Here is a 22,851-nt window from a genome sequence, read left to right as displayed (position 1 = left end):
GAGATTAGTTTCTTTCAGCTGTTTTACTGAATTTCTGCATTTTCATTTAGATGACCTTCTAAATTTTAAGTTACTGGCTTATTAATGAAAGGTTCCATGTTTCAGAAATTTAAACTAGATAATGTTTGATCAGAATGAATAAGCCCACCTTTTATACTGAGTATTAGAAAAAGATTTCTGCCTGTATCCCGTGTATTTAACCTTCACCACCCTCAAAAGTTGGGACTTCTGATGTGGTACCTGGGTATGCAAGACAGTGTGGATACAAAATGCTACAGAAGTCTGTAAAAACAAAACTGTAGAGCCATGAGGAACTCGGGCATGAGAAATTATTATTTCTGAACAATTTCCATATGAACTTCACACAGGATAACAGAATGAAAGCTAAATCATCTCAGCATACCTACAGATTTTCAGAATGCCATATCCATATGTGTCTGGTTATCTGCATGTACCATGATTTCACATTCTTCAAGATCAGAATCTGTAAGAGGACTTTATCTTTAGCACTCTTCTACACCCTTAGAGAGTTTTCCCAAGACACTTTCTGAACAGGTAATCTCCTCTTGGCAGCTCACAAACATCCTGGACAGCATGGGTACATATTCTGAATCCCAATATTGTTAAAAAACTTAAAAACCCCAAGTCCAGACAGCATTGCCAAAAGACCACTAGATTTACAGGACAATGTTTTCTGGTGAAGGCAGAGACTTATTTCTACCTTTTTTTTTTTAATAAGAAGAACACTTCTGAAGGCAGCTGACTAAGCTTAAACAAATGCTGATTTGGCATAAAAGGGCTCTCTTAGTTAACTAATATTTTGACATAGACCAAACACTACTTTGCTTTAGGGATCAAACATTTCAAGTGAATTCCCATACCTAAAGGCAGGCACAAGAAGTTTCACAGGTTGTGCTGTTACACACACCTAGCAGGTCCTTCTCTTCTACAGATGAAATGCCAAATCAGTGGTTAATAAGACAGACAGGGGGAAGACAACCAAGAAAATCCTGAACAGATAGACATTACCTTAACTTGGCAATGCTGAAGCTTATTTCTGAAACATCCCTTATTTCCAGCAATAAAAATGTACAGAAAATCTGGGAAACTCCAACCCCAGATGAATATTAAAACAGGGCAATCTTTGCAGTGCAAAATGCAAAGATGCATGGAACCAAAGTGCTGTCAATTCCACCACAACTAAGATCCCAAATTGTTTCACTTCATCACAAGCATCCACAACATACACTCCAGTTGACATTTATTTACCAAACAAACAAAACAGCAAAAAATAAACAAAATCAAGCTTCTCTAGCACTAGTTGCTGCTATGAGGTCGTAAATTCCCTTCATCACACAAGCACAGCAGAGCTTGTTTAACGAAGATATAAGCAAGATTCAGTTTTCCCTCTTCCATTGAGCTTCCAAAATAGCAATTTTTAAAAATGGTTCTTCTGAGAAGGGAATTAATTTCTGATTGTTGACAACCTACAGTTTTAGCTACTGTCATTTTATGATGCATGGGACCGCAACTCCTGTAGGTACTTTAGGTTTTCACAGAAAGCAGAGTTAAAAAAGTTAGCCCAGTTGGATCTCTTTATTTCTAAGAGAAAGATGATGAAAGATGGTAACAGACAAACATAAAATTAGCATCTGTGGACAAAGACCTCTTTTGGAGAGCCTAAAGTTCATCTGCCCTACATGAATCCACCCTAAAACATGGAAATTTGTAAAGGAGGCTGAACCCACTGCTCCATGACAGATCAAAATATTTTGCTTTTGCTACTTTGCCTAAGGGTTACTACAAAATATCTTTCTTTCTTGACAGAAGGGGGCTATAAGGGCCAGAAATTACATCTGGTACAGATCACTAGCATTTCCCAAATATCTGCCTGTAAATCCATCCAAGTAACACAACCCTGAACTGCAGATCTAACTCCTTGCTACATGTGAGACTTAGATATGCATTATTCTGGTTAAGCAGAACACTGAGCAGAGCAACAGAAAGGCTTTGCCATATCTTGGACAAGAAAAACTCCAGTGAAACAAGCAGCAAATTCCTTGCCAAACCAACCTATAGTGGTTAATACAGAAGGAGGAAAAGGAAAAGGTGAGATTTTAAATCATTTAAATCATGACATTACCTGTGCAATGACTGAGAATAAATCTGGTCAGCTTATAAAACCAGAAACTGCCATTAATCTCTCAACACGATCTGTTGCTGACATGTAAAGGGAAGTTATTTCTTCCAAAGATGGCTTACTCACCACTTTACTTCATCTGTCATGTCCAAAATGCCCAAAAAACTAAAATAAAATAGAAAAAGCTCTAGAATGTAAAAATCAATGATAAATAGGAAAAAATGCAAGAGATGTTGACATTCTTTGAATTTGACTTAGCTACATCTGGTCAGTTCTTTTCTACAGAAACCTGGTTCAGTGTTCAGGAATGGTAAGGAATCAATCATATGCTAAGTATTACTTATAATGAAAAATAATGAAATTGAGAACAATATAGAAAATCATTAACATGCCACTGTATGCATTCACAAGACATTTGTATTTTGAATGTCCTCTACTGTTCTGGTTTCTTATTCCAAAAAAAACCACAAGACAGCAGAACTCAAATGGCAGCACAGCTCAGAAACATGGTAACACGAAGCAGCATTCTGGAATTACTTCTATAATACGTGGAACAACACACTAGGACTGGTCAAACTGAAATTAAAAATAGAGCAGGTTTGTGAGAAATCTGTGCAACAATCAGTAACAGAAGTCCATGATCCCTGTTTCTATTATTATGGGAAGATCTAGCAAAATGAATAGATAGCAAATTGAAAAAGTGAAAGAGTTGCTCTATTTCCCTGTTACTTAATGTACTGGATTGAAAAAGCTCATAATGGCTCAAAAAGATCCAAGGTCTCCTTCCATGAATTTAGCCATCTACAGCCATTAAATACAAAGTCACCATCTCCAGAAACCTCTGAGTAACAAACTGCTGGAGGCTGAATAAATTCAAAAGGAGCATCACTCCATGATTTGAGATATCTGTACTCTCCCTTATGTCTCCTCCACTGAACCCTACCCCGAACTGAGGTGCTGAATCAAATGGCTCCTTGATCCAACTTGGTGGTGCTATTCTTAGATAGTATTTTTGTCAACACTTCAAGATATTACTTCATACTCGATTTGGATTCTCCCACCAATGTGTTTATGAAGCGAGAGGACAAAAAATGTATTTAGATAATACTAACTGACACAACACTTTTACGTAAAGAGTGTACTTAATTCAGCCACTTTTACATAAAAGAACAGGAAGTCCATACCAATGGAAAACCCGAACAAATACTCAGGCTTTCTGCAATTAATTTTGTAGCCTCTCTGAGAATACTCACAGCTTCTAATCTCCCCTCAAACCAGTATAATGCTGTGTGCTTTTTGGTGCTTCTTAAAGAACAAGTAGTTCTTTACTATACTTTTCCAATGAGGCATTAAGAAAAAAACAATTTAAAGTTCTGAAGTAACAATTACTGCTGCACAACATGAGCTGCTTAGCACTAACAAGTTCTCAAGGCTTAGCTAAACTTAATCTTTTACTAAAGGCTAATGTGAAACAGTAGCTCAGAAACTCTTCCAAAAAGGGTAAGAAGTTATTTCTCTTGTTCCTGAAGGGATCACCCACGAGACACTTTTAGGATTACTCCTTCTCCTTTGGGATCCTGGTGACATCAGCCACACAGTCTGTGTTATCACTCACCTGAAGACAGGATCTGATACCTCAAGACAGTCTACTGAAATGGAAAAGTTAAGTGAGTTCATTTTATTCTACAACTACAGATCCTGACTCCTGTGGTAGCTTAGGTGCACATTTTGTGACAAGTACAGGAGCTGGATTTTACTAGGAATTCCTAACAGCTGATGATAAGAAACAATCAAGTCTTTCCCCTGGAACATATGCTTATTTTACTTTTCTTTTTATTTTTGAAATTAAGAAGACAAAACAAGCAATCTCGAGATCTGGCTGTATCATCTGCAGTGGGATGAACTCCATTCTCCAATATTACAAAGAGAACTTGCTGCTTTGTGCTGGTCTCTACTGATTAGATGCAAACATCAGAGAAATATCACCACCTTCACTGGTCCCCAGCTTTCTGTATTTAGTTACCACAGACACAACTAGAAGATCATCCTCCGACTTTTCCAGTTCTACACTTACTGGGTTTTTAAATCTTTGCCACTATGTAGATACTGGATATAATGGAGCTAACCAGAAAGTTTTTCTCTATGAAGATGAAACAGCAACATAAAGATATGACAAGGACCAGTGGAATTTCTCCAGCAATTTGCAATTGCCTCCCATGTAGCTACTGCAAGGTCATTATAGGCCATATCCTGCAGAGAGAGAAAGTAAAAACCTGCCAAGTTTCTGGTATAATACTAGAAGAGAACTACAAGAAAAGTGGATAGGAAGCTATGTGGAAGGCACAGTTGTTGGATCATATATTACACAGCTGGAAACCTTAAACTAGCAAGCAGAGCAGAGTGTGGACTTCCAGGTTCTGGACACAGTGCTGCTGCATTTGTGAGCTACTGCACCCGTGCTGGGAAGCCAGGCCAGGAAGCCCAGCCAAAAGGGCAAATTGCCACTTGTAGGCCCATCCCAGCTTCTGCAGAATGGGCTCAGATGTGCCAGGATCACATACTGGGCTGCTCCCACCATCAGAGAGCACAGACCTATCCTGGGACCCACAGCAGGAGAGCTGCACATGTATATACTCTCTGTTTCCTGTACAGAAACGCTGGATTGCTCTAGGGATTATACTTGATTACTTCATATTAATGTATGAAATAAACTTCTGCCGTTCTCCTCCAAACAGGACTGCTTCACTTCTAACACAAGCAACAATTAAAAATCTCATTCCTCACTGGTAGCAAAAAACAGTGAAAAAAAAAAAAAAGCAGACAGGACAAAACCCAGTCCCAGAGCACCCTGGCACATGAGCAGCCACTGGAGCCCACGAGTCTGGCACTGATTCAAACCTCTAACATGTGATACCCACCACCCATAACACAGAACATTCAGGAGTGCAGTGCCTTGGCATTCAGGTTGCTAAACCAAGCCTTATCATGAGAGGCCTGGATTTTAAAGTAAACTCCTCAGGTGGAGAGATACTGAGGTGGAGGGAAGAAGGGTGAAAAGAGGGAGGGGAGGAAGAAAGAGCCACAGGTTATTCCACTTCATCTCCTTTGCCCTGGGAAAATGAAAGCATTACAGCTGTTTCTCAGAAGCCTGGAAAAGCTGGTGGTTATCAACAGAAATCTAACATCAGAGCTGGGCAGATCTCATTTATTCCCAGCTGAAAACCAACTCAGAGACAAAGTTTTAAATAGCCTTCATTTCTGTTAACAAAAAATGCCCAAAGAACAAGAACACCCAACAGCAGAGCACTGGAACATTTGTTACATGATATGCCTCTCACCTCAGTGCAATAGGAATCTGCTGTGTCTATCAGACAGATATGATTACCCTACACAAAAGGCAGCATTTGATTCATGGTGATTTTTGCTAAACCAAAAGAGTAAGAGGCTGGACAACAAGAAATTGAGAGAGAAACCAGCTGAAAAATAAAACTAGACAAACAGGTTCTGCATTAACTTGTAACCTACAATAAACAGTTATCTGAGAAAAATTAATCAGCTTTTACGGATATTTACCTAATTTCCACTTTGCAGCCACAATCAGCTATATAAAACCACAGTATGATGCACTTAACGTTAAGGCTTTGGATGCTGGCCATGAAGTAACAGCTAGAGCCTAAAACCAAAGAACACTGATACTAAGATATTACAGTTATCAACACAGAAAACACATTTATGTCACAAGCCTGACAAATACATGTGGACAAACATTTGAAAAATCTCCTTCCCATGTTCCTTCATATTTGTTTTTCCTTATCTTAAACCCACACGGCTGCTTTCTCTCCCTATGAGAGAAAGAAAAGCCCCAGGTTTTTTCAATCAAGGAGTTATATCATAAAATAAAATCTTGCGACCTTTAAATGCTTCTCCTTTTGACCTTTGTGCTTTAAAGTGCACTATGCTAGCAAGAAAAAAAAAAAAAAAAAAAGCCAGAAGCATGACCCTCTGTTTCAAACTCTCTGAAAAGAACAGAGTTGCAACATGGCAAGGTCTGAGATCAAGCAGGTGGCTGCCTTGATTCGGGGGTTTGGCACAGGAGCAAATAACCCCATCACTCAGCAGCCACCGAGTCCCAACCACTCTGGGAAACAGTGTTGATGTGGTTTTCTCCTGACCATTTCTGCCCAAAAGACAACTCAAAGCCAGATAAACCTTTCTTTACATTTTAAATGAACTGTGCACTAGGAAAAATTAAAGGCCACTCTTAATGGAAAATGTAAAAGGCTTCAGAACAAACTGCCAAGGTGGACATATTAAACATCACCTCCTCTTCATGAAAAAAGCAAACTAACAAATCCACACAAATATGCTCCAGTTGTCTATGCTATTAAACATGTCACCTTTTAGTCCAATTTATCCTCATTAAAAATGAACTGGACAAAGAATTACCCAAAATATCGACTCTGCCCATACTTTTTGCCTCTGAGTAATGATTCAGAAAAGTCTGAACCAGTTAAGTGTTAAAACATTCTCCTTAACAAAATGAAGGAAAACAAACTCTTGAACAATATTCCTGAAAATATGAGTATTAATAATTTTAGGATAAATTATACATCGAAACCATAAACAAACGATAAATATTTCTGATACTGGAAACACATTTACACAGTTCTGTGAACTCGTTTTATTACTTTGTTTTATTGAAAAGTATTGTAAATAAAAACAGCAATACAGCAGCTGTGTTTCTTCTCTGTATGTGCAACCTTAGAAGAAAGTAAGAATCAACAGAGCTGTGTGAATGGTAGACTGGATGGTCTTAGAGGTATTTTTCAACCCACAATTCCATGATTAACTGCAGCTGACAGAAAACTGTAAGGTATGTTCTGTGTTTAAGGTGTGCAAAACCAGGACCTTTTAACAATCCAAAGCATTCATTAACGTTTACCATTGTTATACAACACCATTCTGAATTATTCACTGAGAAACTTAATATACATAGAAGTATCCCTGCTATGTAAGGTTTTTCCTCTGGGATAAAATTATTGCAAACCACATTTCTTTAAACGGAGTCTAGCAACAAAACCTAAATAAAGGGGGAAAAGGGTTCCCAGCAGCATTCTTATTTACATCTTGGTAAGGCAAATTTTAAAAAGTGAAACATCCTTTTCTGCCTATGTTTAAAAGAAGCAAAAATCTAAAGAGCTTGACCACAAAATTAATGACACCAAATACAAGATCTAGATATTTTCAATTAAAACAAGTCACTGGGTTATAGCAAACAAAACTAGCTCTTTTCAGATGACAAATAGGCATAGGGACTACATTCCAATTGTCAAAGTCTGATGGCAAAGAGGCTGGCTGATCAGTCAACTGACTGCTGAGTATATTTTTCTTTTAATTCAGAACCAGAAATAGAGAAAAAGGTAGCGATTTTTCTCAAACATCTGCTTATTAAGAAGCCAGAATACCTCATTCTCCAGGAGTTAAAGACCATCTCTAAATGTAGAGGCCTCCTCAGCTCCCTTGCTCAGGTGTACATCCCGACTGGGTCCTGGCTACATATGGAGAGGAAGTTTCTGTTTCATACATCACAATCTTCCACATGCCCTGATCTGGTCACTTACTTTACTGACATGGAAACAGAATTTACAGGGTACTCCTACCCTGGGGAAGAACCAAGTACCAGAACTAGAGTGCATTTGTCCTTAGTTGAGACAAAGAGAGGCACAGAAAATGGCTCCCCGTTTGTGGGAAGCACTTACTAAATGCCTGAAGGTGAGCATACAAACACTGAAATTCCTGTACGATTAACAAACCTCACAAAACACAGAAAACATTAAAAAAGTACTACCTTCTTTTCAGTGGTGCTTGAAGTCTTTGATACTAAAGCTGTTTCAACAAGACCCTGCTCAAGTAAGGAGTCATATTTTATGCTTCTTTTTCTGCTTCTCCTCTCCTTGTTTGCTGGCTTTTGTTCATTTTCCTCTGACTGAGACACATCTGCACCATTGTCTCCACAAATGGAGGATTCGAAAAGAGGCTTTCCATTCATGTAGGTTTTAGTGATTTTCAGCTTTATTTCTGGAGAGCCATTCTTGATAGGAGTAGTGTTGGGGGGTGTTCCAACTCCCTTTATTTCCTGAGGTTCAAAGCGCAGCTTGGCATCTTGGGCCCCGGATTCGCCATTAAACACCCGAGAGGTCAGATCTTTCAATTTATCAGCTGGAATAAATGGAAGAGTCTCATGGCCATTGTATTTTTGCATGACACCTTCCTGTAGAGTGGCAGAAAGTTGTGCTTTGCCCAAGTAGACAGAACATTCACGATTCACTTCACAATTCTGAGGTTTCCCATTGGTATTTCCAAGGATCTCTGGTACCTGCTTCATTTTGATGTAGTTAATTTTTTGAGTTAACAGTTGAGAACTTCTTTTGATGCTAAAGTCCATTCAGCCCAGATGTTTCCAATCTTACACCGCTATATTAAGACAAAAAGAAAATATTTTTAATAAGAAATGTCAAAAGCTATCAAGTATTCAGATAGACGTCAGCACTAATATAAAACTCAATGTACTTCATAAGAGTTTTACTAAAAAAAGCTTTGTTTACAACCTTCAGAAGCAAAATGCCTCCATATCTGTTAATATGCATTACAAAAAAGTCCAAGAAAAACAGATCTATGAATCATCAATTTTATTAAATCAAAAGTGGAAAGCAAAATCACAGCTTTCATTTTAACCATGTGTTAACCATCTACAGCATAAGTCTTGCCTACAATAATTACACAAAGGTACTGCACTATATAAAACAAGTAAGAGGTTAGACCTAAGATAATATCATTAGTAACAACATAAACCAGATGAGTTTATCTCCATGAGGTTGTGCCAGCACAGAAACCCCACAGGCTGTGTTCCTGTAGCACCTACACTCTGGACAGCAGCATCACAAGCTTCCTTTCCTTACTCTATGAACAGCCCTTCAATCTTCCATCAAAACACACCCGCTGCAGAAACACTACAGCTCAGACATCTCCCAAAGCATTCTAGCCATAAGAATGAATAAAGGGTGAGCCTTTTGGGCCAGGAACACCAGCCCACTTGGAAATGGCTAATCCTTCAGGCCAGTGACCATACTGGGTAAAATTTAAATAATCAAAGCAACTGCTAGAATCTCAGATTCTTCATAGCAACAATATCACCTAACACCCACTTTTCATACAGAAATTTGCAAACATGCAACTAGCTAAAACCACACTATTTTCTGCCCTAAACAGGTTCTCCAAGAGTTTTAAACGCTAACCCTGCCTATTTCAACATTATGCCATTGTAGCAAACAAATCAATCTGGCAGAATGACTCCTTTGTGTTCCTATACCAGGTAAGATGACAGTTTCAATTTTTAAAATTTACATGCATAGATTTTTTGTATTACCAGGTCCAGTATATACATGATATAGAAAAACACACCATCATGAATATTATGAAAGCTCAGCAGAATAATCATCACATCCATGCCCAAGGTAACCAATTTCATATATGATTAAATCCAAGGACTGTCACATCGAATCAAAATTTCATCACATCTTGTCTCATGTGCTTCCAAAAAAGCGCAGTAAAAACCCATGATGAATAACTATTGAATTGTCAGTTGCTATGGAAGAAATCACTTCTGAATCTCACCTTGTTTACTAATGCACACAGTTATAATACTTACAACTGGCATATTCCTCCAACTTGCATTTTTGATAGCTCTACATCAGGAGTAGGAATGTAAACATGTTCATAACTGAGTACTACTGTAGCCTGGCAAAGCTTCTTAAGGATGTCAAACCTGAATTCAAAGCAGCTGATGAACATGAAACCTTTTCATTTACAAAGATGCAGAAATACATTAAAAATCCTAACTCCATCACTCCTCAGCAAATGTTCCTATCTACCTAACATTCTGCTCTAAAATATCTACAAGATAAAAGGGTATCTTGCCACACAAGCTACACAGACTCATTTGACAGACGAAAACCCTTCTTTCTCCAGGCACAGACAGCAGTCTGAAAATCTGGCATTAAACAAGGCAAGAATAGCAAGTGTACCTGAACTCCAAGTGAATCTGCATGAGAAAAAGTTCTAATCTTTCTGTAGTCAGATGAAGTCTGAATCACCAACAAAATCCCTGATAAAATGAGTAGAAAGCAGACAACTATATTAACTCTTCTTCAGAGATACAAGGAAACTCAGAACTCAACCAGAGAAAAATAAATGACTAAACCGAAAGAGAATTCCTGTCCTTTCACAACATCTTCTCTGAGAACATGGACACGAGACAAACTCTCAAACCCAATTAATAACATGACAGTGTTTCAAGCTGTGATTCAGCAGATTTTACCGAAATCATATTTCTCTTAAGAAACAACTAATGACAAATTCTATAAATCTCTGGGCAAAAGGCAAACCTGCTGGGAAGTATGTCACACTGCTGGGGAGTGCAAAATTACTTTTAAAAAAAATTATTTTTAAGGCCAAAGCCAAGAACAAAAAACCCCAAACACCGAACTGTTGCTGCATCTGTACTTCCCTTCCAGGGGCTCTCAAGGGGGTAAAGCAGAGTTTGATTTGGGATGGAAGTTGGGAATTCCCAGGAGGCAGCGGAGCGGCTTCGTGCGGCCGCGGCGCCCTCCAGTGGTGCCGGGCTCATCGCGGCTCAGGAGCAGATTTTAGGATGGCTCCATTACCAGCGTATGGATTTCTGCATCGGGCCAGCTGCATTTTCTAATCCACAATTTGTTCTGTGCTGCTTAATAATAACTTTTACTCACATCACATGTGCCTTGAAGCTACAAAGCCATTACGCTTGAGTTACTGGTGTTACTGGTGCACTCGATCTCAGGACACTGGATGAATTAAAACAGGTATCTTCAGCATGTGAAAATATAAAAATCGCCATAGTCACAGAATAACTTAGGCTGGAAGGGATTTCCTCAGATCCTCTATTCCGACCCTCTGCTTAAACTAGATCAAACTTATCAAAGCCTTGTCTGAACAATGACCCGGAGATAACCAAGTTAAACACTATAATTTTAAAAAAATAAAGTTTTTCTCTTTCTAGCTAATAAACTTAACAGTACGCATTCCATACCACAAAAACAAAACAAAAAAACCCTCCCAAAACAAAAAATCCCAAGAAAACAAAACCTCAAAAGAAACACCCCCCCCAAAAAAGACCAATAAGGCCATGCAGTGAAAGACCCTGAACTTTTAGCAGTTACCTTGATTTTCCTGATCCATCTGAAGATACACAGGTTTCAAGAACTTCAGTGAATGAAGGTTCAGTTAATGATTCTCACTAATACAGGTCACTAAAAACAGCTGAAAGCACTGAAAAAGGCTCCTCAAATCACTGGAGCCTACAGACAACAAATCCAGGAGTAATACTGGTAAAAGGAAATAATGCACCCAACAAAGGAGTGATACTGGTAAAAGGAAATAATGTACCCACAACAATGGTAAATGGGAAAATGAAGACAAAGACAGTAATTTTAAACTGTAAGATATCAGAACCAGGAGATACAGATTATACAACATGGAAAATAAACCATATTTGTATAAAGATTTAATGGAACCAAATTAGTAGAGGCTTAAAGTAAGAGGCAGAATAATAGGCTAAGATAACAGATGTGAGTACCTAACAGAAAACACAATCCCATGGGGAGATGAGACATGTAGACAGCAATTTGCAGGTTAGTCACCATCTCTAGGACAACCAGTGGGATGGAAATTAGTGATACACATCTCAGTCCTCCTTGCAAAAAATAAGCTACATTATGGGGTCTGGGTAAAAGAAACAAGTTAGAAAATCTACACATGGGAATAACAGAGGGTTTCAGCAAAGAAGATCAAAATTGAAGCCAGGTCCATTTTGCACCACCTTTACTATACAAAATCTCACAGTAACACTGTAAGGAAGAAGAAAAAGGACCAGGCCCCTTGTGACAAGAGGACACAGCAGAAAAGAGGGGGCAAGGAGAAAATAACCACCAACCAAGCAGTGCTGCTGTGAGTTTGGAACTAATGCAAGGAGATCTATAAGACAAAACATGAAAGAATGAAACAAGATAGATCACAGACAAGATCTGGTTGATTCAAGTTGTAGGAGTAAGGTCCTGAAGCAGCTGAGAAGACAATTAGATTTGGTAACTAAAATCTAATGCACTCATGCTGGACCACGGTATCACACAGAGGCAAAAGCAATCCCTTATCTTTTTCTAGATGACTCTGTATCTACTGAAAGGAAAGCGGGGGGAGGGCAGGGAGAGGAAGGGGGACAAAAGCACCACATGCTAGTAGCAGCTAATGAGCTTAAGCCAGTATCGTCCCATATTGAATGTCTGGTGACCCAACAAGTACCATTTTCACTAACAAAGCGCGAAAAAACAGTATAGCCAGGAGTCTGCTGAATAAACGGGGTATTTTGGCTTGTGAACAAATAGATTTCAGTATGCAAAAGACGATTTCTTATCAGACGAAGGTCTCTAGGATTTTTAATTAGACAATGACAACTGGACAATCTTTGCAGTGGCTTTGTACACATTTTCATACTAAAAAACCAGATTCTATATAAGGCAACTATCTTGCAGACATTTTAAATCACGTATTAATTACTTGAAAGTTCATCATCTGACAGGAGTCATGAGCCAAATACAGTAACTGTGCATGTCAGATTCCTCCTTCACTGTCCAGACCACTATAATTTATGTGATATTTATTAGTCTTTCTTCCACATCTGCTGTAATTTCAGAGATGCTTTTCTGGTGTGTCAGAAATAATGGAGTACTCCATTCCTTTCAATACTGCCAAAGGGAAGGAACTGAGTAAGTAACCACCAACAAGCATCTCTATTAAATACCACTTTTATTTTAAGGGTTTTCTTACTCTGGTGAACTACTTGGGACAGGCACAGGGAGGTGGGGAAAGAAGGGGAGGATGACACACCTCAATACAAATTCACAGTGAGAGAACTTTATCCACAAAAGCTATTTTTGTTACTTACAAATCAGGCTTTCAGCTGGCATGAAAAAGCTAATAGATGGCTGCTGCTTTTTTGTGGTAAGATTGCTTTCTGATAAGTGTTCTCCACTGTCTCATCAATTTTAAGACAAAAGGTTATTTCTATTTTTAGATCAGAATGAGAGAAAATACTTAACGAGATTAAGAAGATTACAACACTTTTTTGCTAATACATTTGATAACTTGAGTATGCTTTCTCATATAATCTTGCATAAAACCCCTAAAGTATCAAATAGGAGGTAAGTATTTACTATCGTGTAGTACATTGTAACTGTTCTTCACTAGATTAAAACGAAGAAAAATTACTACAGCATCTAAACAGATTTTTATTTTCGAAGAAAACACAACTAAAAATTGCATTGCAAGTTTGGCCAAAAGTAGTCACAAACCAGTTCTAGTCAGAAAATTCAAAAGCATTATCTCTCATGAGGAAAACCCTCACTGTAGTAGCTGAGATAGCATTTTAAGTAAATATACCAGACCTTTCTAAAAATGTAAGAGCACCTGAAGACTTAATTAATCTTGCAGTAGATGTAACAAGATAAAACACATTTAAAAAACTGTGAAAAAAGTTAGTGTACTTACAGTTGCACTTACTACCCAATATTACTTGCCACAAATATTTTTTTTTGGGGGGGGAGGGGGTGAAGTATTCATCTTTAATTTTTTTTTTTTTTCTTTCCTGGTGGATAAAATTCCTGAACTTTAATGTCACAGACTATTTTCATGAACCAAAACAAGTATTTATGGCCTTTTTATCAAGACAACAGGTAAAACCAACTTGTACATTTAAGAACTGTAGAATGGAAAACAATTTCTTCCCTTTAAGTCCCACTTGCTACTGCAGAAAGCAAGCTTACAAAATGGATGGACTTGCTTTATTGTTCTTCCTTGGGAAAAGCTTTTGCAACCAACTCTTTTCTGTGGATGAGGCTAGAAGATTCTGTAAGAGGATTCTTCCCCATGAGCTCCTTTTCTTAAAATCACAGAATTTTTTTTTCCACTGCTGCAGAAATTTAATGTTGTCAGTTCCACTCCTGCTGCCGGAGGTGGGTGAAGCAATGAGATACATTTGAGTAAAATAAAATTCTTCTAAGATGTTGTAATTCTGTCTGAAGAGACCCTAAACATACCACTGTGGTGGGACCCCAGATCAAACAGAAAAGAATGGCTTCTCCTCTGCACAACAGCAGGGTGGAATGCTGATGCCTAAAATGGTAGGAACTAGTGAATATACCACCAATATTTAATAAATGCAAAAAGGCAGCCCCCAAACCCGAGACTCTTCTGTGTCCTGGAGAGCTCCAAAGGGAATGGTTCCTCTCTAGCAAAACAGGACTCAACAATTCAGTATTTCCTCAGTCACGTCTTTGCTCACCAATGCAATGATGTCCCTCCCTATCTTTCAGGTGGGCCAGAGCTGTGCACCTGGCATCTACGTAGCCTGGGAACAAAGAACCAAACACAATCACACAATCTCAAATAGTACAGCACTTTGGTGCAGAGTTCCTTATTTATACTGCTTTTTCACCTGGTCTAACACTACTTTAATTTCCCACATCTTTTTTTAATCCCACTGCCTCTTTTGTCAGCATCCCACCTCTATTCCTTGCATCACACTTTCAGGATCTGGATCCTCTGGCTTACATAATATTCACTGCAGCAGATAAACACACTATAATCTGTTTCCTCTTCACTGTGGCCAATGATGCTGCCCTTATTCCCATATGTAGTTGTGACAGCATAGCAATTGCCTGAAGCTTCACCAAGAGAATCATGAAAATTTCTGATCGTGCAAACTCTGAGGGAATTGAAGGAAAGGAAAAATCAAACCTGGGACACCACAAAATGTTATAGTTAACGAATCAAACTGCAGTGTTAACAAAATGTTATCTGCTATACCTCTACAGAAATCAGTGTTTCCCAGATCTGACCAGACAGCAACTAACTCTAATCCAGAGGCTACAATAATCTTGCCTAGACCCTGACAAGTCTGCTATCTGTCTATCACAGCATTAAAACCTGCTCATCCAAGTGGGTGCATTTAAATGCCAGAAGCACACTTGGTGCACTGGAATCATTCTAGGAAATGGCAGTGACACTGGTGATATGTGAGGCTTTGCCAGCACTACGAAGGCCCAGCTGTATGTACACAGAGAGGGCATAATAATCCTAGAGCAGTGTTCACCCAAACCTCCAGTTGTTTACAGAAACAGCAACACATTGCACTCATAATGCACCTCTCTAATGCAGACAGGTAATGTGTACAAATAGCTGATTTCTTTCATCCAGTACATTCATCTTCACATGTCATAGCATTAGGTAAAGCTCTGGAGGGTAAAGTTCACAGGTAATTAATTCTGACTCCACAGCACTACAGAATTTTACCTACAGGTATGCACCATTCACTAAAAACTGCACATATCCACACGTGAACATAACTGACTGTAATGTGATCCTGGCCATACTGTGCTAATTCTGATCCACTTCACACAGACCATAACCATTTAAATGCAACTATATTAATAATTCTATCAATGTATTACCTTGAGGCAAAACACAAACACACACACACACACACACACAGAGGGAACTGGCAGATGTATGTATGCCAGGAACACTCAAACAAGGCCTGAGACTTCAAGCATTAGACACTCTTCAAATAAATCTAAATACTTGCAATGAAGTGGCCTTTCTGGTTCGGACATTACTTGAAGTATTTCTCTGTGCTGGAGCTTTACTACCCTAAAATGCATTACCATAATTCTCAGAGTTCTTAATTCCTTTTTTTATTTCTTTTGCTACATCTACATTAAAAATCTCTTGGAAAATGATTAGTATAACTGTTAGAGGCAAAAGGTCTGGAATTTGACTTTTTAAGTTTCTGTAGATATAGTGTATCTTAGCACTTACTTACCATTCCACTCGAAGAAGAGAAATATAAAACAACTCCCTGTCTAACAAACCAATTCCTTCCTGTCCATTTTCCAAAATTTCAGTGTAGAGAAGTTTGCAGTGGATATCTCTTGTAATTTTTTGCTTTCCTTTCAGCACAGTACTAGCTTTGTGCATTACTTCACTGTCTTATCAAATTTAGTTCTTTGGACAAATTCTGTTGTACATACTTCTCATGGGAAAATCTAGTTCTGACTGTAGAAATAAGTAGTGTTAAGCAATTGCAGTTGCTCTCCTTACTTGCAGAGTTTCTGAAGGCTCAGCTATCACTACCATTTTGAGCTAGGCTTTCACCTGATTAATAGATATTGCACATGCACTTTCAGCCACACATTTTATGACTGGAACTTGCTTTTTGCACTACTGCTGAATTTCAGTCACATTCCACATTTAATCCCAGCATTTGTTTCTAGTTAGTTCAGGAGTGCTACTATACTTCTGATAGTCTGCATTTTGCACTCACAGAAAAATCACAGCATTGATTTCATTCTGAAGTATTTGATTGAAAGTTGTTGGCAACCACTCCATATAGAGAAATGATCCATATTCACATCTTTCACCCTACACTGTTCTACAAGGTTCATACCTTGGCTTAAATCCCTCTGGCTTTATTATCAGACTAGAATCTAGGCATTCTTTACTACAGAGATAACTTCCCAATTTAGATGTTTCTGAGTGCCAGTGCAGTCAGGATCTTTGCTCCGATGGCATCCCACCAAGGCTGGCAAGTTCCACAATTGATTTATCTGATACATGATCTTGGGAACCTCAGCTCCAGAGACTAACCCACGCCACAGTAGGAACATTTACACTTCTGCTTATTAAAATGAATAAATATGTGAAATGGGTCCCAAATACCATGACAGAATGCTGCATTACTGCATATTCTTTCTAATGCTTCTTTTATTCTTTAATCAGTGGCTTTTCAAAATATTTCAAATTACATTTAAAGTACATTTTTAATGAGATCTTCCCTAACCTCAGCCTTTTCTCTTAAAGATGTTTTCGCCACAGAGTATCTCATCTTCTGCTCCTTTGTCTATCTCTTGTTTACCATGGCAGAACTCAGAGAACAGAACAGAACTCACTCCTGTTACGTTCTTTGACTTTGGCAAAGAAAACACGGAATTCTGATCTTAGCCCTCAAGGCCAAATATGTTTGAAGATGATTTGTACACCCTGAGTTTGGCTCGGTTGGAGCATCGTGCTAATAATCCCAACATTGTGAGTTCAGTCCCTGTACAGGCCATTCACTTCAGTGTTGGACTCAAGGGTCCTTGGGGGTCCCCTTCCAATTCAGAATATTCTGTAATTCTGTACAAAACACATTCTTAATGTGTTTTTTAGCATGGATGTGAGATGCTAATATTTTAGTATTTTGTATAAGGCACAAGCCAAAGAGATTTCACAAAGACAGTTAAATGATCATCTCTGTCAACCAACAGAACAAGAAAAGACATCCTTGTGCTTCTCCAAAGAGACACAGAAAACCAACATTATCCTACAGACAGCAGAGGAAAAATGGTAAAACTCATATGAAAATCAAGTTCAATAGCACATCATGCTGCAGTTCTTCAGTCATCTCCCACCTATGTATCCTTACCCCAAACAGAATATAAAATAGCTCCAATTTGTGCTGGAGAGCTGAATACCAAAGTTCAAAAGAAGATCAAATTGCTATCTTGCACTATGATAAAAATAGGACAAGTTAAAAGGATGGGAATAAAACTAGAAACAGAGCCATCACCTGTTGAGCAATCCTTGCAATTTAAAACATGCTTTAAGTCTCTTACATACTTTACTACTTTCACAGTAAGTCATATATGAGAACCTGCATCAGTGGTGCCCCAGGGCAAAGTCATTTTGCCCAACATATGAAAACTCTGAAGTACATTAGGTTATTACTTCACTTTTCCATATGCACTAAGTGCAATTTGATTGCTGTGAAACATTCAAATACATTTTCAAACACCTACTTTCCACATGTAGCTCAGAACAGCATGGTACCACAAGAACAACTTCCATGCAACAGTATTGTTTCTTAACATTAGCAAGGATAGTACAAATCTTGCTTTTGGTTCAACCATGATTCACAGGTATTTGTTTATTACACATAAAATGTATTTTAAAAAATTCAGTTTATATTGTAATCTACTGTATGCTTGGGTCAGAAGTTGCTTAATGAATGCACCAGAAAGTCAATAGATTATCTGGTGCTAAAGTTTAGAGCTGCATGTCAGGAAGGTTAATGCATAGTCCATCATGCACTACTTATCACAAGGTATTAATATATATTAGTATATATTACTGTTCACCATGAACTTTGAGTACTTTTGTAGATTGCTATTCAACCAAAAGGGCAGCAGAATATAGTATGGTCTACATTTTCCTTCTACATATTCCAAAAACTTCTCTTCCTGCTGATGCTAGAAAATATAAATTAGCTATTAAGAGATTTTGCCAAACTTGGTAAAAACATTAAAAATAACATCTGATGTATCATTCTAGTAATTTCTCTCAGTGTAAAATGACAGGAAAAAGGCAAATACATTTATACAGCTACCTCCAATGACTGCAGGTCATAGAGAAGATAATTTTGAAGGTGCAATGAAGGGAGAAAATTTAGGTAATTTCTCTCTTTTCCTTCAAAAATGTTCTCAGAATCAAAACCTTCCAAGTAACCATTAACTGTATAAAATAGCTGACTGACCCATTCAAACAACGACATGAATTTACAACTAGCAGGGTGACTACTGGCACATCAACAAGGCTGCCCTTAGCAACCCCCTTTCTCCCAAGTTCTCTGCAATTATGCACCAAAGGAAATTTGGACTCACATGTCAAGCTTTGATGAGAAATTTTTTCTCTTTACCACCTGAGCACTTATCCTGGTGCCATGTCCCATCTCCACTTCTCATTTACACCACCAAGATTCCAGTACATCCTTGGTGAAGACTTTTCTCAAAGCTACAGCCTAACTGGAAAGTGATGTTCCCTAGAAACATGGGACTTCCTGATCCACTTAGATCCTCTGAGCAACCTGGTCTAGTGAAAGGTGTCCCTGTCCATGGCAGAGGGGTGGAACTAGATGATCTTTAAGGTCTGTTCTGACCCAAAACATTCTGATTCTATGATCTCCATTCTTCCTTTATCCCATGGCTGGATTTGAGAATGATACCAGATCTATCACATCTACTCAACCCTAAGGTCACTTCAATTCTCTCTGCAGGAACGTAATGGAAGAGCTCAAAACACAAACACAGTACTAAAACATGCAGTCATCACCTACTGCATTATTATTAGTCCCACTCAAGCAATTCTTTATTCTTATTATTTATGACTGTTAGGGAATCTGTTGCTTTCAGCAATACCAGTTAGTGGGTACTTCTCACTATGCAGCACACTGCTCTTGAGCAGAGGTTTAATTTTTTTTTCCGAGAAAAGGCCTGGCCCTTTAGCTTGCTCTATACAGGAAATACGTGCAATTTTCATGTATTAAACCATCTTCTATGCTTAAAACCTAAGAAATGTTGTGTAGTTATATAAGCAGGAATGACCAGCAGTGACCAAATTGCCGTAAGAATTCTGTTGGTATCTTCTACTCATCACACACCAGATCCAGATAGAGGAATCTGAGCAGAGCAGGTGAACATTTATGCACATGGAGCCCCAATGCAGTCAATAGGCTTTGATCGACCACAAGGAAACACTCACATTTATCAGGCTGGAGAAACGAGACCTCACTTGGGAAATGCACTGACACTGGTGGAACAAAAAGCAGGCTCAGTGCAAAAGTAGGAGGTGAAAGGGCCACAGACAACAGGACACTGAGAAACAATCTCCTCTAGCCGTCCCTTTACTATTTGATCAGTGCAGTGTTTTGGACATAAACTCACATGTATGTGTATATTCACCATCCAAATACTAGAAAACCACCCATCAGCAGTCATTATTGCTTGCAGTCTAAACCCAAGCAGGGTTGGTTTTGCTGTAATATTCAGTCTATTGCATGCAGGCAGTAATTTAAATGCAATAATCTCACTACCTGCAAAACTACTACTGGCTTCAGAAAAGGCATGTAGCCCTACAGATACTAAAACACATTTTAAAAATTCTTACTAGCCATTTGTTGGATTAATACTGAACTAAAAAGAAACATATTTTATTTTTATTTTCCATCTTCTAAGCTACTTTAAATCTGGACCCTTAAAGTATAATGACCTAGTTTCTTCTGACATTTTCAAATAATATTTGATAAAGTAGTAGGTTTTACCGTACTTTTAATACCTGGATTTTTCCAAGCATGTATGAGGGTGGATAGTCCTATAATCTTCACAAGTGCTAGTCATACAGACTCCAGTAATATTTAGAGCATTTATATTCACATAATAAAAAAACCTGTCTGATTTTCTGATGGTTGCATACTAGACAAAAATCTCTGTATTATTTAATACATGGGATATAGTTACTGAAGCAACCAAAAATTGTATATACTCTAGGTACTGAGCCCTGAGTAGCCCTGCAAAACACTGGTTTAATTCAATTATTTCATCCAACAGACAAATAATCCACAGTCAAATTCACCACACTGTGAAACTGAAGAGTTTATTAACGTTGATAGGCTGCATTTCCCAAGCGAAATTCCCACTAGAAGCAAGCAAATAATAGCTTCAGCAGTAAGTTTACAGATATTCTACTAACATAGGAACATTTTAGTAAAGAACCAATTTATTCTTGCAGATGAAGCCACACTTTCCATGTGCAAGGAATTTTAGTAACCTCATACATAGATATATATATATGTATGTCTGCTTAAGTCACCAGCAACGACTTCTTGCAAAATCTATTACAAACTTCACAGCCACCCTAGTGTTTACCTTCCCTGGATGTATGCAAAGGCTAAAAGCCAAACATGTCTTCCTTTTTTTTTTTTTTTTTTAAAGCAGACCTATTTAGCTTACTCAGTGTGGGGTGCACTAGCTCCTAAATGTAACAATCATTATAAACCAATTTTAATACAAATGCCAATAAGAAAGTATTCATGCACACAAATACATGGGCAATGACTGATACTAGCCTCTTGCTTGCCTTATGTCTGTTTGCAAGAAACCCATTTTCTCTGAAATCTGTTAAATATGGTGTTTACCGTCTCTGTACTTCTATTACTGTTTACTCCTCCTTTCAGCCGACATATTTAAAAAAAAGCCAAAACCAAAAAGCAAGTATAAATACGTTCAAGAAGTATGGCAAATTCTCTTCTCCACCCCCAGAGCGGTAAAGCCACAGCAGATGAGCTGTAACTATGGCCTTGGGAATACAAGTTCCCCAGGCTCTTTTACCACACAAATATCAATTCAAGTTACAAGAGCCCTGTCCTCTTATACTTAATGAATATTGAGCCAACGAGCCCGCACGCCTTCGCAGGAATGTTTTCTTTCCATTTTCCTAACAAGGCTCTCCTCCCATACCGGTCCAGGATGGACTGCAGAAGGGTGTAAGTAGAAGGATCATCACACCAGTGTTTAGTGGAGGAATAAATCAAACATGGCTTCCCCCTCCATACATTTCCAGAGTTACATTCACTCCTGCCGCCGTGCAATCTCAGTCCTACCCGGCGGGAAGGGGCAGGAGCAGCCTCCACCCCCCCACAGCCTCACCGCCACGGGGGGGGGGGGGACATTTGCAGCCTCGCTACCCCTTAAGGGGGCGGTTTAAACCCTGGGGAGGGATTTTTTTCCCCCCCTTCCCATCGGTCGTGTCCCCCCGCTCCGGTTTTCTTTCTGGTCTGCACTGATTGATCCCCCATTCCCCGGGGAGGGAGGTGGGACGGGTGGGCACCGCTCCTTCACCCCTTTATGCTGCCCCCGACCTCCCGCAGCGCCGAGGAGGAGGAGGAGGAGGCGGTCAGGGGGGAAAGGATGAAGCTGCAACAGCCGGGACTCCGGCTCGGCATCGCTCCTTTCCGCTCCTCCGCCACCCAAGAGTCAGGCCCAGCCAGTGGCACAAATCCTGCGGCAGCCTCCGGGGGGGACGAGGGGCAGGCGGGGGGACCCGCGGCCCCGCAGCGAGGGCCAGGTACGGGGGGGAGGAGGGGGGAGCGAACAAAAAAGCCCTCCTCCGGGGAAGAGGGAAAAGGGAGCCGCGGGCTGCCCGGGCAGATGGAGACTGTAAGTTTGAGGAGAGCGGAGCCTCGGCGGAGGGGGAGACCCCGGGAAAAGCGCCGGGGCGGGAGGGGGGCGCAGATGCCCCGCCACGGAACCCCCCGTCTCCCACGCCGGCTCCGCTGCGCTTTTGCCGGGCAGGGCCCGCGGTCCCAGCCCGGGAGGAGGCTCCCGGTGCCCGCGGCGAGGCGCGGGGCCGGGCGGCAGCATCCCCGCGGGCGGGCGAGCCTCGCCGCCGCCGCCTCCCGCCGCTCCCGCCTCCCGCCCGGGGCCTGCGGGAACGTGCCCCGGGTGCCTCCTCCCTTCCCGCGGGGGAGAGCTAGCCGCGCTCCCGGCCTACCGACCTGTGCCCTAGCGCATCCTTCTCCCCGGGGAGCCAGGCGAGGCGGCGGCGGTGTCTCGGTGCCGGGGAGCGGCGGGAGCCGAGGCGACACAGCGGCAACAGCGGCGGCGGCGGCTCCGGCGGGTCCTGCGCGGCGGCCCCGCCCCCTCCTCCGGCCAGAACCAGCGCGAAAAATCGGCGGCGCTGATTGGCCGCCG

The 22,851-nt window shown here is 40.0% G+C and overlaps 1 protein-coding gene across 3 annotated transcripts in view; it reads right to left on the bottom strand.

The window, feature by feature from the left end:
• The window catches only part of NSD2 (nuclear receptor binding SET domain protein 2), a 72,370-nt gene extending 49,568 nt beyond the window's left edge, over positions 1-22,802 (bottom strand). For 2 of the 3 annotated variants that reach the window (XM_014895229.2, XM_014895231.2), the window contains exons 1-2: positions 22,656-22,802; positions 7,989-8,614 (exon numbers count right to left, since the gene is read on the bottom strand). In XM_014895229.2, coding sequence (XP_014750715.1) covers positions 7,989-8,585 — 597 coding nt within the window. In that variant the 5' untranslated portion in view covers positions 8,586-8,614; positions 22,656-22,802. Of the gene's footprint in view, positions 1-7,988; positions 8,615-10,224; positions 10,289-22,655 lie in introns of those variants that run through there. The other variant, XM_088163027.1, reaches the window with a different exon arrangement.
• Between the last annotated feature and the right edge of the window lie 49 nt (positions 22,803-22,851).

Source organism: Sturnus vulgaris, chromosome 4, assembly GCF_052056855.1.
Source record: "Sturnus vulgaris isolate bStuVul1 chromosome 4, bStuVul1.hap1, whole genome shotgun sequence".
NCBI lineage: Eukaryota > Metazoa > Chordata > Aves > Passeriformes > Sturnidae > Sturnus > Sturnus vulgaris.
The sequence above is the reverse complement of the archived record's forward strand: the minus strand, read 5'-3'. Positions and strand labels throughout refer to the sequence as shown.